Source organism: Rhinopithecus bieti, unplaced genomic scaffold (genome assembly GCF_001698545.2).
Source record: "Rhinopithecus bieti isolate Rb0 unplaced genomic scaffold, ASM169854v2 scaffold_14229, whole genome shotgun sequence".
In the NCBI taxonomy this organism is placed as follows: Eukaryota; Metazoa; Chordata; class Mammalia; order Primates; family Cercopithecidae; genus Rhinopithecus; species Rhinopithecus bieti.
In genome coordinates this window covers 2,044,447-2,060,246 of record NW_016807978.1, presented here as the reverse complement: position 1 = coordinate 2,060,246, position 15,800 = coordinate 2,044,447, and the positions used below count along the sequence as shown (strand labels likewise).

The 15,800-nt window shown below is 42.6% G+C and overlaps 1 protein-coding gene and 1 pseudogene across 1 annotated transcript in view; both read left to right on the top strand.

The window, feature by feature from the left end:
* KIAA2012 (KIAA2012 ortholog) overlaps positions 1-15,800 on the top strand; it is a 140,673-nt gene that overhangs the window by 112,057 nt on the left and 12,816 nt on the right. Inside the window, exons 16-19 of the mRNA XM_017884416.1 lie at positions 8,025-8,115; positions 10,229-10,394; positions 11,445-11,559; positions 13,462-13,781. Coding sequence (XP_017739905.1) covers positions 8,025-8,115; positions 10,229-10,394; positions 11,445-11,559; positions 13,462-13,781 — 692 coding nt within the window. The remainder of the gene's footprint in view (positions 1-8,024; positions 8,116-10,228; positions 10,395-11,444; positions 11,560-13,461; positions 13,782-15,800) is intronic.
* LOC108537189 (proteasome subunit alpha type-2 pseudogene) lies at positions 2,952-6,894 on the top strand (annotated as a pseudogene).

Here is a 15,800-nt window from a genome sequence, read left to right as displayed (position 1 = left end):
GCAACCCAAAAGTTCATTCCCAGGTATCCTTTAGAGAAAGTATGTATGAACAGTGACTCACCTAAAAGGTTCATTGAAACATTCTTTATAATCACAAACAATTGGAAATAATCAAAATGGCCATCAACAGTAAAATGGATTTTTAAATGTTCATATATTCATACAATGGAATACTGTATGATAGCTGAAAATAAAATTACATGTATTAACATAGGTTAATCCCAAAAACCTTATTAAGGGTTTTTTGCCTTATTAAGCAAAATAAGGCAAGTTGAAAAAGTTATATAAATAATATCATTTATGTAAAGTTTTAATATGGAAAAAATACTATATATTGTTTACATGTGCATTTATATGTAATACAGATATAAAAATATATATGAGGACTGATAAATATCAAATTGAAGAGACTGATTACCTCTGGGAGAGAGAGGGAAATGGGATTATATGTGCCTTAATCCATTTTGTGTCGCTATAACAGAATGCTTGAGATTGGGTAATTTATGAAGAACAGAATAGTCTTCCACAGTTCTGGAGGCTGAGAAGCCCAAGATCAAGATGCAGGTTTCTTACTGTGTCCTCACATGGTGGGAGGCAAAAAGGCAAGAGAGAGGGAACCCATTCCCACAAGCCCTTTTTTTTTTAAGAGATGGGGTCTCTCTACGTTGCCCAGGCTCAACCTGAATTCTTGGGCTCACACTATCCACGGTCTCAGCCTCACAAGTAGCTGGGACTACAGGTGTGAATCGCTGTGCCCAGCCCACAAACCCTTTTTATAGCAGCATTAATCCATTCATAAGGATGGAGCCCTCCATGACCTAAACACTTTTTATTAAGCCCCACCTCCCAACACTGCTGCATTGAATATTGAGTTTCCAACACATGAATTTTGAAGGAGACAATTCTATTCAAACCATAGTAGCATGTGATAAATGAAGTCTTGGACTGTGTCTTAAATGTTTTATTTCTTTAGAAAATGCATGACTCAGGCTGGGCATAGTGGCTCATGCCTGTAATCCCAGCACTTTGGGAGGCCAAGGCAGGCAGATCACAAGGTCAGGAGTTCAAGACCAGCCTGGGCAACATGGTGAAACCCTATCTCTACTAAAATACAAAATTAGCTGAACATGGTGGCACACGCCTGTAATCTCAGCTCTTCGGGAGGCTGAGGCAGGAGAATTGCTTGAACCCAGGAGGCAGAGGTCGCAGTGAGCCGAGATGGTGCCACTGCACTCCATCCTGAGCAACAGAGTGAGACTCTGTCTCAGAAAAAAAAAAAAAAAGAAGGATGGAGCCCTCCATGACCTAAACACTTTTTATTAAGCCCCACCTCCCAACACTGCTGCATTGAATATTGAGTTTCCAACACATGAATTTTGAAGGAGACAATTCTATTCAAACCATAGTAGCATGTGATAAATGAAGTCTTGGACTGTGTCTTAAATGTTTTATTTCTTTAGAAAATGCATGACTCAGGCTGGGCATAGTGGCTCATGCCTGTAATCCCAGCACTTTGGGAGGCCAAGGCAGGCAGATCACAAGGTCAGGAGTTCAAGACCAGCCTGGGCAACATGGTGAAACCCTATCTCTACTAAAAATACAAAAATTAGCTGAACATGGTGGCACACGCCTGTAATCTCAGCTCTTCGGGAGGCTGAGGCAGGAGAATTGCTTGAACCCAGGAGGCAGAGGTCGCAGTGAGCCGAGATGGTGCCACTGCACTCCATCCTGAGCAACAGAGTGAGACTCTGTCTCAGAAAAAAAAAAAAAAAGAAAAGAAAGAAAAAAAAAGAAAGAAGAAAGAAAGAAAAGAAGGAAGGAAGGAAGGAAGAAGGAAGGAAGGAAGGAAGGAAGGAAGGAAGGAAAAAATGCATGACTCAAATATGGCAAAATGTTAAAATTTTACAAAACTAAGAGGTAAATCCATAGGCGATGAGTACACAGTATTTTTCCTATACTGTGAATGCTTAAGATATTTTATAGACTTTTAAAAAGTAGTTAAAAGTTGTAAGTTATTATTCAAAGCACTGACTTCGTTTGTTCCAATACTTCCTAAATATCAGGTTATTCTACGAAGAGAAAAAAAATCACCCTTCTATGGCCCACATCCTAAAACTGGGAAGGTTTCAATTCTAGTCACAATGGAAGTTTCACCAATGTAGAACCTCAGCTTTTGGTCAATACAAATGCGCCCTCTGCTGGTTCTATCGTGCCCTGTCCCAGGGTTCAAAATAGTTGTGAAGAGCAGTGAAAGTCTTCAGTGAGAGTTTTTTCACAGCCAGGCATGTTAAGGAAAGAAACTCTCACAGAACTACTCTTTGACACTAAGATACTTTAATTAGCTTCTGCTCTCTGTTAATGTTACATATTATCCAAGACAAAATAAATTCCAAGGTACAGCTCCAGTTAACCTTTCCAGTTTCCTCAACCACCTTTGCGCGTTAATAATCTTGTGCCCCTCTAAAGTCTGGAGGTTGATTTGTGAGACAGTGAACACCTCCCTGAACCTGAGTAGAAGTAGAAGAAAACCAAAGTTGCAAAGAAGCTCTTGGGTGGGGAAACCACAATCTAACATTGAAAAATAGATTAACTGTAGTATTAAGGGAATGATGCCACTGGAATAATGGGTGACCTTTTTCTTTTCAAATCTTTCTTTAAAAGCATAACATCTTCAAATAAACAAAACTGAGGAGAAATAAATTAATTCATGCAAGAATCTACTTCTCAGAGAGAAAGGCACGAACTGAGTATTAGAGTTTTCCTTTCAAAAACAGTTTTGTGTTTTGAGGTTGGTTTTGATATTCATCTTCCCCACTGGAATGTAAGCTCCCTTAGACCAGCATCTATGTCTGTCTGATTCAAATTGGTACAAATTGTCTGGGGAACAATTTGGCAGTAGGCATTGTGACTTAAAAACTGTACATCCTTGTACTTTGGCTCTTCGGGTAAAGATGGCGGAGCGCGGGTACAGCTTTTCGCTGACTACGTTCAGTCGCTCTGGTAAACTTGTCTAAATTGAATACGCTTTGGCTGCTATACCTGGAGGAGCCCTGTCAGTGGGAATTAAAGCTGCAAATAGCAACCGAGAAAAAACAGAAATTCATTCTGTATAATGAGCGAAGTGTACACAAAGTGGAACCAATTATCAAGCATACAGGTTTGGTGTACAGTGGCGTGGACCAAGATTACAGAGTGCTTGCGCACAAAGCTCAAAACTAGCTCAACAATACTATCTTGTGTACCAAGTGCCCATTCCCACAGCTCACCTAGTACAGAGAGTAGCTTCTGTGATGTAAGGATATACTCAGTCAGGTGGTGTCCGTTCATTTGGAGTTTCTTTACTTGTTTGTGGTTGGAATGAGGGACGACCATATTTATTTCAGTCAGATCCATCTGGAGCTTACTTGGCATGGAAAGCCACAGCAATGGGAAAGAACTATGTGAATGGGAAAATTTCCCTTGAGAAAAAATAAAATGAAGATCTAGAACTTGAAGATGTCATTCATACAGCCGTCTTAACCCTAAAGGAAAACTTTGAAGGCCAAATGACAGAGGATAACATAGAAGGTGGAATCTTCAACGAAGCTGGATTTAGGGGGCTTACTCCAACTGAAGTTAAGAATTACTTGGCTGCCGGCCGGGCGCGGTGGCTCATGCCTGTAATCCCAGCACTTTGGGAGGCCGAGGTGGGCAGATCACCAGAGGTCGGGAATTCAAGACCAGCCTGATCAACATGGAGAAACCCCGTCTCTATTAAAAATACAAAATTAGCCAGGCATGGTCGTGTGTGCCTACAATCTCAGCCACTTAGGAGGCAGAGGTAGGAGAATCACTTGAACCCAGGAGGCGGAGGTTGGGGTGAGCCGAGATCACGCCATTGCATTCCAGCCTGGGCAACAAGAGTGAAACTCCTTCTCAAAAAAAAAAAAAAATTACTTGGCTGCTATAGCATAACCATGAAGTGACTGAAATATCCAGAATTTCAGATAATCTATCTACTTAAACATGTTTCAAGTATGTTTTGTGGGCCGGGCGCGGTGGCTCAAGCCTGTAATCCCAGCACTTTGGGAGGCCGAGACGGGCGGATCACGAGGTCAGGAGATCGAGACCATCCTGGCTAACACAGTGAAACCCCGTCTCTACTAAAAAATACAAAGAAAACTAGCCAGGCGAGGCGGCGGGCGTCTGTAGTCCCAGCTACTCGGGAGGCTGAGGCAGGAAAATGGCGTGAACCCGGGAGGCGGAGCTTGCAGTGAGCTGAGATCCAGCCACTGCACTCCAGCCTGGGCCACAGAGCGAGACTCCACTCCGTCTCAAAAAAAATAAAAATAAAAAATAAAAAAATAAAGTATGTTTTGTTTTGCTGACTTTTTGCATACTTATTTCTACATGGTTTAAATCGACTGTTTGTAAAATGACACTTATAAATCCTGATAAACTGCTAAACCCAACAAAAAAGACTGTACATCCTTTAATAATCAGAAATATGAACAAAGAGTAAATTTTTTAATAATCAAAACATTCCTGGCCAGATGCTGTGGCTCACGCCTGTAATCCCAATACTTCGGGAGGCCAAGGCAGGTGGACCACTTGAGGCCAGGGTTCAAGACCAGCCTGGCCAACATAGCAAAACCCAGTCTCTACTAACACTACAAAAAATTAGCTGGGCATGGTGGTGCATGCTTGTAATCCCAGCTGCTCAGGAGGCTTAGGGATGAGAATTGCTTGAACCCAGGAGGTGTGAGCCAAGATCGCACCCCTGCACTCCAGCCTGGGTGACAGAGTGAGACTGTCTCAGAAACAAAATAAAATAAAAATTCCTTTCAAGGATATTCTATGCAAAGTTCTTTATGGTTTTAAAAAATAGAAGCAATATGAATATTTTAAATTACATGTTTGGTTAAGTCATTTATGGTACATTCATACGATAACATACTGTGCTGCTATTAAAAATTTTTTCTGGCTGGGCGCGGTGGCTCAAGCCTGTAATCCCAGCACTTTGGGAGGCCGAGACGGGTGGATCACGAGGTCAGGAGATCAAGACCATCCTGGCTAACCCGGTGAAACCCCTTCTCTACTAAAAAATACAAAAAACTAGCCAGGCGAGATGGCAGGCGCCTGTAGTCCCAGCTACTTGGGAGGCTGAGCCAGGAGAATGGGGTAAACCTGGGAGGCGGAGTTTGCAGTGAGCTGAGATCCGGCCACTGCGCTCCAGCCTGGGCGACGGAGCGAGACTCCGTCTCAAAAAAAAAAAAAAAAAAAATTTCTGAGACAGGTCCCACTCTGTCTTTCAGGCTGGAGTGCAGTAGTGCCATCACAGCTCACGGCAGCTTTGACCTCCCAACCTCAAGTGATCCTCCTACCTCAGCCTCCTGAGTAGCTGGGATGACAGGCTTATGCCACCATGCCCAGCTAATTTTTCTATTTTTTGTAGAGACAGTGTCTCACCATGTTGCCCAGGCTGGTCTCAAACTCCTGTGCTCAAGCGATCTGCCTGCCTCAGCCTCCCAAAGTTCTGGGATTATAGACATAAGCCACCACATCTAGCCTAAAATCATTTTTAAGAACATTTAGGCCAGGTGTGGCAGCATATGCCTGTCATCTCAACACTTTGGGAAGTTGAGGCAGGAGAATTGCTTGAGGCCAAGAGTTTGAGACCTGCCTGAGCAACATGACAAGACCCTATCTCTACAAAAAGAAAAATTTTTAAACATTAGCTGGGAGTGGTGGTGTACACCTGCAGCCTCAGCTATTCAGGAGGCTGAGGTTGGAGGTCCCTTGAGCCCAAGGGTTCAAAGTTACAGTGAGCTGTGATTATGCTACTGCACTCCACCCTGAGCAACAGAGCGAGACCCTGTCTCTAAGAATAAAAACAAAAAATTTTTAAGAATAATTATATGGGAAAATTATAAAGTAGATTAAAATTGAATATACACAAATCAATTATATGAAAATATGATATTCATTATGTATACATGAAAGTAAATACACCAAAATATTTGCAATAGTTGTATATGGGTAGAGTGAGAGAGCATGGTGAGATTTTTTTTGTTCTTGTTTGTTTTTACTGTGTGCTGGCACTAGTTTAGGCACTTTCCTTGTATTAACATATCTCTTGCTACTTTTTTAAAGCAGCTTTATCAAGGGATAATTGACATACAATAAATTAGAACTTTTCAAACTGTACAATTCCCTTGAAACCATCACCACAATCAAAATACAACATTCATCACTCCCAAGTTTCCTCATACCTCCCCTATTCCAGCCTCCTTCATCCCCAGACAACCACTGATGTGCTTTCTGTCACTATAGATTAGTTTGCATTTTCTAGAATTTTATATAAATGGAATCATGCCATATGTACTTTTTTCTTTTTTTTTTTTTTTTTTTTTGAGATGAAGTGTCCTTTATTGATTGATACTCTGTTTAAAAAAAAGTTAACATTTGTTTTTTGGAGTTACATATATATATGTTTTGTTTTGTTTTGAGACAGAGTCTCATGCTGCCACCCAGGCTGGAGTGCAGTGGTGCTATATGGGCTCACTACAACCTCCACCTTCCAGGTTCAAGCTATTATTCTGCCTCAGCCTCCCAAGTAGCAGGGATTATAGGCATGTACCACCACACCCAGATAATTTTGTATTTTGAGTAGAGATGGGGTTGCACCATGTTAACAAGGCTGGTCTCCAACTCCCGACCCCAGGTGATCTGCCTGCCTTGGCCTCCCAAAGTGCTGAGATTACAGGCATGAGCCTAACATTTGTTTTTTAAAATCAACTTGCTTTTCAATGTTACAACCTTTAAGAAAAAATATACCAACACACCTAAACTTCCCAATGTTATCTATTATTTCCTTTTTCTGTTTTCCAGTTCATATCCATCCAGACTTTATAGAGTTCTAACACACTATTCTGTAGCTTATAATAAAAGTTTATTTGTCATATCATATTTTCCATATTGCTTATTTGTCTTTTTAACCATAATTTTAAATGTCAAGTTAATGTATCATAAATTACTTCCCCCGTCTCCCTTGTTGAGCTGTTTCTAATTTTTCATTATTAATAGTAATGTTGGCCGGCCGCAGTGGCTCACACCTGTAATCCCAGCACTTTGGGAGGCCAAGGTGGGTGGATCATGAGGTCAGGAGTTCAAGACCAGCCTGGCCAATATGGTGAAACCCTATCTATACTAAAAATATAAAAATTAGCCGAGTGTGGTGGCACATACCTGTAGTTCAGCTACTCAGGAGGCTGAGGTAGGAGAATCACTTGAACCAGGGAGCAGAGTGTTTGAGCGAGCCGAGATCACGCCACTGCACTCAGCCTGGGCACAGATCGAGACTCCATCTCAAAAAAAAAAAAAAAAAAAAAAAAAAAAAAAAGTGCGGCCGGTGGCTCAAGCCTGTAAATCCCAGCACTTGGGAGGCCGAGACGGTGCGGATCCCGAGAGAGCATCGAGACATCCGGGCTAACACGGTGAAACCCCGTCTCTACTAAAAAATACCAAAAAATTAGGCCGGGCGAGATGGCGGCGCGCTGTTATCCCGCTACTTCGGAGGCTGAGGCGGAAGAATGCGTAAACAGGAGGCGAGCCTTGCAGTGAGCTGAGATCCGGCACTCATCCAGCCTGGCGGACAGAGCGAGACTCCGTCTCAAAAAAAAAAAAAAAAGAAGTAATTTAATAAGAAGTAAGTTGATATAAAAGCTTGTTTCTTCTTTTGAATTTTTCCTTATGATAAATACCCAGGAGTGAGACTCCTGATCAAAGGCTAGAACATTTTTCTGATTGCCAATACATACTGTCATATCACTTTCCCAAAGGATATTTTAATACTAATTTTAATGTTACTTGCCATGTGTCAGCCCTGGTTTCTGAAGTATTTGCTAATTTTCTAGGTATAGCATACGTCATTGTTCTAATTTACATGCCTTTGGCTACTCACCAGGTAGACGTTTTTCCATGTCTGATCTCCTCCTAGGATAACTGCCTGTTGTCCTTTGTTGATTGATACTCTGTTTTCACAGATTCAGAGCCAAAGAGTATGACCCCTGACTCTCTCAGGGCTTCTCAAACTGAGCACATCCGGACCCCAGAGGCAGATATTGTGCAAAAGGTGTAAGTGTTCAAAGTTGTAATAACATGGGCTTCTCTGCTTTTGTTTTGTTTGTATTTTTAATTGATTTAGTTTGGTTTTTTTCAGACAGGCATGGGAGTTCTCAGCTGACAGTGTGCTCCAACAGCCAAAATTAAATGGTTGTCTAAGAAACAAAGATTCTTGGGGATGATTATATTGTGATGTGTTTCCTACCTAAATCTTATTATTTGGCTGGTTGGGTAAAGAGTGAAGTTAACTCTAACCATGTGGGAACAGCTCTTATTCCATTTGTCCAATGTGAGATCTACAGAGATGCCTAGAAAGCTGAAATCTATTACTTCAACCTGGGTTTCTCCCCTCAGCATTCAATCAGCTCTGAGTAAAATAAATAATGCTAATAATCTTAACACCAGCATTAATAATAATTGCTAGCCTGTATTGAGTGCTTCCTGTGTACTGTACTAATGTGCTTACTGTAAGCCTGGCCAGTCAGGCATAGTGTTTTCACTTAAGTACCTTTGGTAGTGGCAGCTGGTATGGCCTCTCTGCCTCCATCTGGAACTGCAGCCTATTGTGACCTCCCGAAAACCTCGATGACTTGAGAACCTGCCATCACCTGCCCAGGAATGTAAGGATTCCCTCCTGGGTCAAAAAGGTTTTGTGTTCCCCAGGAATAAAGGGGGAAAGGCACTTGGATGAATAAGACAGCCACCAGAGGAACTCCATTTTTAGAATTTTATACCTGATCTTTCCTCACAATGTATTTTAAATGCTTATGACAACCACCCTCACCAAAAAACACACACAAAAAAATTTAAATCAGAAGGAAAAATCACAAACATTTCACAGAAGTCATTATAGCCTTTGTGACTTAATTTAAGGCTTGACAGAGGGATTCCTGACATAGAGATTTCTGAAAAAAAAAAAAAAAGAGCAAAACGATCAGGTTTGTGGTTCTCATTTGCAGCATAGCTATTCCTCAGGGAAATTAAAGGTTTTCCAAGCACTAAATTCTAAAGGAGACTTCTCCTATAGGCTTTTATAGAGTGACATTGAATGATTTAAAGTCTCATATATTTACAGGAAATTCCATTCACCTCATTCAACAAATATTTCTCAAGTTTCTACAGTAAGGCCCTGTACTAGCAGAGCACAGTAAAGAGAATACTCATTTAGCTAAAAAAATAAAATAAAATGCCCAGAACCAGGCCTGGCACACAGCAGGCACACAGTAGCTGATATTGCTGCTGTCACTGCAATCCATGTGGCTGCTTTTCAGTGTCCTTTTTACCCAGAGGGCATAAGTCAGTTATCATCAGGGCAAACAGTGAGTGACAGCAATTCTACAATGGATAAAACCAACACAGCACATGACCTTTTAGTGGTTGAATTTGATCAAGGATAGAATTCAGAGGGCATGTAGCCAGGCATGGTGGCTCATGCCTGTAATCCCAGCACTTTGGGAGGCTGAGGCTGGTGGATCATCTAAGGTCAGGAGTTTGAGACCAGCCTGACCAACACGGTGAAACCCTGTCTCTACTAAAAATACAAAAATTAGCCAGACGTGGTGGCAGGTTCCTGTAATCCCAGCTATTCAGGAGGCTGAGGCAGGAGAATCGCTAGAACCCGGGAGGTGGAGGTTGCAGTGAGCCTAGATTGTGCCGTTGCACTCCAGCCTGGGGGACAGAGCAAGACTCCGTCTCAAAAAAAAAAAAAAAAAAAAAAAAAAACGAATTCAGAGGGCATAAAGGAATGAATTGATAGTTATATGTTCCTAACACAATCTTTCTTAAAGGTCACTTTCTTTTTCCAGCTAATCCTTTGATAGAAGAAATTTCAGTTAAATAATTATATGCCATTCAATTAAAAGCATAAATATGCAACCCCGAAGAGCAAACATTTCTCCCACTGTCTAAGTTTTAGGATTTATCCTGAGGAAACCCCAAAAATGAAGACCAATCTTTCTAATCTTCCTTACCATGGGATATGCAGAAGAAAAAGAGTTGACTAAGTATGTCAAATGTCAGGCACAGTGCCTGCAGAGAACAGGTGCTCGATGTTGGTTCACTTGCCCTCTTTCTTTCCACCAGAGTTTTTCTTTAGTTTGGTCCTGTTGGTTTGCTCTTTTCAAAGGGGCAGAGATTATGATGTACACCACCTACACAAAGGACTTCTGGGATACGGGCCTGAGTCACCCAAGAAGTTGAGCGCTGTGTATACATCTCTTCTTCCAAGAGAAAGAGAAGGGAAGGCTGAACCAAGACTATTTGGCCAGGAGACATCAGCCAGCATCAGTCATGTGAGTGTAAACCCCTAAAAGCTTGGTCTGAAAGCCCTAGTTGATGCTCATCAAGGATACCATGTACAGTTGTATAGATTGCTTACTATATGAGGGCACCTGATAAAGGGGATGAGGGAGACACTGAGGTCCAGCCTGTGGTCTGCTTACCAAACCCTGCACAGCCACACTGGGCTGCATCCTCCTGAAGGATGGAACATCATTTCTAAGTCCTTTTTTTTTTTTTTTTTTCAAGACACGGTCTCACCATGTTGCCCAGGCTGGAGTGCAGTGGGGCGATCTCGGCTCACTGCAACCTCCGCCTCCCAGATCCAAGCGATTCTCCTGCCTCAGCCTCCCGAGTAACCGGGATTACAGGCATGTGACACCACTCCCAGCTAATTTTTGTATTTTTTCAGTACGGACGGGGTTTCGCCATGTTGGCCAGGCTGGTCTCGAACTCCTGACCTCAAGTGATCCACCTGCCTCAGCCTCCCAAAGTGCTGGGATTACAGGCATAAGCCACTGTACCCGGCCCCATTTCTAATTCCTACAAAGGTACTGAGTGGGTAGTCTGCCATCCTCTCTTAGGAGGAACCACTGTGTTGTTCTAGCCCATGGGGAAAAGTGAAGACTGACATAGTTGTGATCATCTGCCTGAGGTTTCCTGAAAGTTAGCAAATAATTCTGCAGTGAATAAAGCTGGCTTTGATTTAGAATAGTTAACCGTTAATCATGGCAACACTAGTCTATCAAAGGTGAAAACTGTTTCACTTTGATCCAGCTCTGTAGATCATGCTTTAGAAACTAAGAAAGGAAGCAGGCCCTAAGTGTTTTTTCTTCCTCTTTCCTCTTATGAAATTATACCTAGCAGTTTTACATCAAAGGCTGAACCTTTGAATCTCCCCATCGGCTCTGCATTCTCTAAGATTCACTCTTCTACTTCACCTGGAACCCACACAAATTCCATTCTAAGCCAATCTGTCACCTTGTTCGACATAATCTTCTTTGATGGATTTTTTTCATTTCCTATACATATCATGGTCCCCTTCCTTGATTTTTCACCTTTAGGAGAGGGATTTGATTGACAAGTCCAAGAGAAAGAAAAGACCCAAGAAAGACAAAACCAAAGGACCCAAAAGGGAGAGAGAAGGAAAGGTCTACAGGGAAGCAGAGGCTGCCATTGGTAAGAGAGTGTGCCTGCAAGTAACAGCCTGGAGAAGACATCTGTTAGGGGTCGGGAGGTAGTATGGATAATTAGCATGCATCCTACCGGACAAACTCTCTGTTTTGAGTCTCCTTGACTACTATAGCTAAGATGGTATTGCAGCCTTACGTCATGTCAGTATCTTAATAGACAGAGATACAGGAAAACGGGGAGTCTAGAGGCCTGTGATCACCAAGAAAGGAAATTATAATAATAACAGCACCTATTTACTGAATACCTATTCTATTAGGACTCTGTATATGTGATCTCATTAAATCCTCACAACATCTCCATGAAGGAAGTGTTATTATTATATTCATGTAGCAACTGAGGCTGAGCAAGGTTGGGTGACTTACATAATATCAAGCAGATCAGACAGTAAAGTGGTAGACCCAGGGTTTGTCCTTTCCTATGTGACTCCCAACAGACTACTGCCACTGCCTCCAAAAAATAATAACTATATCACATAATCGGAGTATTGGGTAGTGAGAGCATTTGGGAAGGGGACGGATGCCACAAGTGTTGAATGATCTTCCAAGCTACGGTTTCTGTTTTGGTTCCCTATGTTGAACCTAACCAGAAACTTGGATTTCTTTGCTTCTGAAGACTTTCTTTAGCCTAAAACTTACACCCATCCTTTACTGCCCACATGATTCAGAAGACCTTCCAAACAAATCCAGTGCTGCCAGAAAGGACAGCAATGGATATGCTCCTGAGCGAAACCTATTTTTGAGATTTGCTTGTTCATCTCTTGCTGAGTTTACATTTTTGTAGCCCATGACTTGGGTAGCATTAGCGGAATTAGGAAAAGGAAATACTTGTGGTGCCTCCACCAAAGGTGAAGCGAAGGAAGGGTCCTTAGAGTGCAGAAGGCTGAACTCTGCCGGTTACAAAGCTGCAACCTCAAGTCAGACTCTCAAGGCATGACTTCCAGCTGTGTGTACAAGCCTCCCCTCTGGACGGTCCTGCCCCCTCTGTAAGTCAGAGTGAAATAGAACTTTTTTTTTTTTTTTTTTTTTTTGAGATGGAGTCTCACTCTGTCACCCAGGATGGAGTGCAGTAGCACAAACTCGGCTCACTGCAACCTCTGCCTCCCGGGTTCAAGCAATTCTTCTGCCTCAGCCTCCCGAGTAGCTGGGATTATAGGCGCCCGCCACCATGCCCAGCTAATTTTTGTATTTTTAGTAGAGATGGGGTTTCACCATATTGACCAAACTGGTTTCAAACTCCTGACTTCGCTAATTGCCCACATCAGCCTCCCAAAGTCCTAGGATTACAGGTGTGAGCCACGCCAGCTGAAATAGAACTTATTTCATAGCAAGACAGTTGAATGTCAGTTGATCCAAAGAGGATAAGGTAGTTTCTCAAAGGGTGGTGTGTGAACTACTCTTCCCAAAACACTTGGGGTGTTTGTTACAATACAGATTCCCACTGAACCAGATTCTGGGGCTGGGGCCAGGAATCTGCACCCCGGGTGAATCCATTGCATGCTAACTTTTAAAAGTTACTAAAAAGGGGCCAGGCACGGTGGCTCACACTTGTAATCCCATCACTTTGGGAGGCTGAGGTGGGAGGATTGCTTGAGCTCAGGGATTTGAGAGTAGCCTGGGCAACATGGCAAAACCTGTTCCTACAAAAAATACAAAAATTAGCCAGACATGGTGGTATGCCTGCAGTTCCAGCTACTCAGGAAGCCGAGGTGGGAGGATCACAAGCCCAGGCGGTCGAGGCTGCAGTAAGCCATGATCGTGCCACTGTACTCCAGCCTGAGCGACAGAGCAAGACCCTGTCTCAAAAAAAAAAAAAGTTACTAAAAAGGATGTCTAGTGATCACATTAAGTTAACTCAGCTATATCTCTATCCCCAATTGTTCTCCCCCAGGAAAGTCAAAGGACTCAAAGGCTAAAAAAAAATTAGAAAAAAAAACAAGACCCCAGAGGAAAAGGACACAGAAGGAAAGAAATCTGGAGACAGCGGCAGAGCTGAGTGGGCTTAATGTCAACTCTGAGGAAACAGAAGACACCTCAAATAGAAGTTCCTTCGCTTCAGACTCCTTCGTAGAGGACCCTTGGCTTTCTCCCAAATATGATGCCCAGGAGAGCCAAGTTTCTCTAGAAGGAAGATCATCACCCTCCCAGATTGCAACTGTCACTGGCAACATGGAATCTAAAGAAGAGAGAAGCTGTGAGGACCCTTCCAAGGTAGGGTCTGATGTCCTCAGCTTGACAGAGGAAGTTCTGTTCTCACTTGGCGCGACTGCAGAGGTGGGAAAAGCTGCCCCTAATTATATTGCACTTACTAAAACAGCTCGACTACCTAATGGTCTTATTGTTCTACTTTGGTACCTTCTGACCCCAGTAAGAAGCCAGACCTAATCAAAGATGCAGGGGTAGCAAAGCCCCTCTGAGGTGATGATGCATTCTGTGAGGCCTGCACATTGCCAGGGCAAGTATCCACCCTGTAAAGAATAGGAAATGAGCACAGCACCCATCTCTGAGAGGTACAGGACTCATGGTTACAGGGAAACATGGATACTGGCTGTCAGAGCTGAGCATATTTCCTTGACTTAGGCTAGGGCTCATCTATTACTTGCCTCCCAAAGGCTGTGGAAATTCCTGCTTTCCTAATCTGTGTTTCTGCAGTATACAGCTGGAACAGAGAGAAGCAGCTTGTACACATATAGTACACCTTTGTACACAGCTTACAATAGGTGTGTAGTACACCTATTGTACACAGCTTGTACACCTGCTTTTACAAGGTGCTTTTGGGCCGGGCGTGGTAGCTCACACCTGTAAGCCCGGCACTGTGGGAAGCCAAGGAGGGTGGATCACAAGGTTAGGAGTTCAAGACCAGCCTGGCCAACATAGTGAAACCCCATCTCTACTAAAAATACAAAAGTTAGCCAGGCTTGGTGTTGAGCACCTGTAATTCCAGCTACTCAGAAGGCTGAGGCAGGAGAATCACTTGAACCCGGGAGGCAGAGGTTGCAGTGAGCCAAGATCACGCCACTGCACTCCAACCTGGGTGACAGAGAGAGACTCCGTCTCAAAAAAAACACAAAGTGTAAGAGTCACTTGGTTCCAGGGTCCTTGATTCTAATGTGGAGGTCTGAAGAGAAAAACTGAGTGTAAGGAAAAATTACCCTTGAAAATTGCTGCAATTAGGCCAGGTGCAGTGGCGCATGCCTGTAATCCCAGCACTTTGAGAGGCCAAGGCAGGAGCATTGCTTGCGATCAGGAGTTTGAGGCTGCAGTGAGCTATGATTATGCCACTCCACTACACTCCAGCCTGAGCAACAGAACAAGACTCAACCTCTAATCAAAAAAAAAGAAAAGAAAAAAGAAAATCCCTGCAATTAACTAAAAAAGAATGCCATATAGATACATCATCTGTCAGTAAGACCAAAACAGCCCATTTTTCCTCTGCTGTTGGAATAAATTACTATTTCTTCCACTGAGACTAAGGTACTGAACTTCATTTTGACATCTTATACAAAAAAATTACAAAGTAGCTTTAAACACTACAAATACACACACAGCTAAGCCACTACAGTTAAACTCACACATGTTACATTAACCTTTACAACCACCCTTGTGAGCCAGGTATGATTAGCCCCATTTTACAGATCCAGAAATAGAAACTGGAAAGAGTTAAATGCAGGTTGCCAGAAATTGCACAACCATTGAGTGGTAGAGCCAAGACTTAAGCTTAGGTCCTTTGACTCCAAGTTCAGGACTCTTGTCACCATTTTAAATTATTATCTATTTACTTATTTTATGGCTCATGGACTTCCAAAAAGGATTCCAGGAAGATTTTCCTTTATAGTTCTCAGTCCCTCCCAGTTGCCTGGATCACACAATTCTGCTCTGCACAACAGATGAAAATTTTAACCTATGGGCAAAACTTTTCTGAACCTGCGGGATCATCAGCATTTCTTAGATTTATTGTCAATCCATAGCACTATGCTGCCTCTGCAAAGGCTAAAAGCAAGGAGGTTTTCTCTGAGTTGGATACACAGAGTTCCTGGAAGGCTTGCCTCTCAAGGTTCCCTTCATAGGCATATTTCTGAGGAAGAGGCACTAGGGAGAAAAAGAAAGCTATGACAACCTTCATATAAACTGAAAGAACAACCTTCCATTGGAAAAGTGAGTTTCTATGGGATTAAATGTGAGTCTGACCCATCTAAACCTAAAATTTCCCCCTGGTAAATAGCTTCTTTT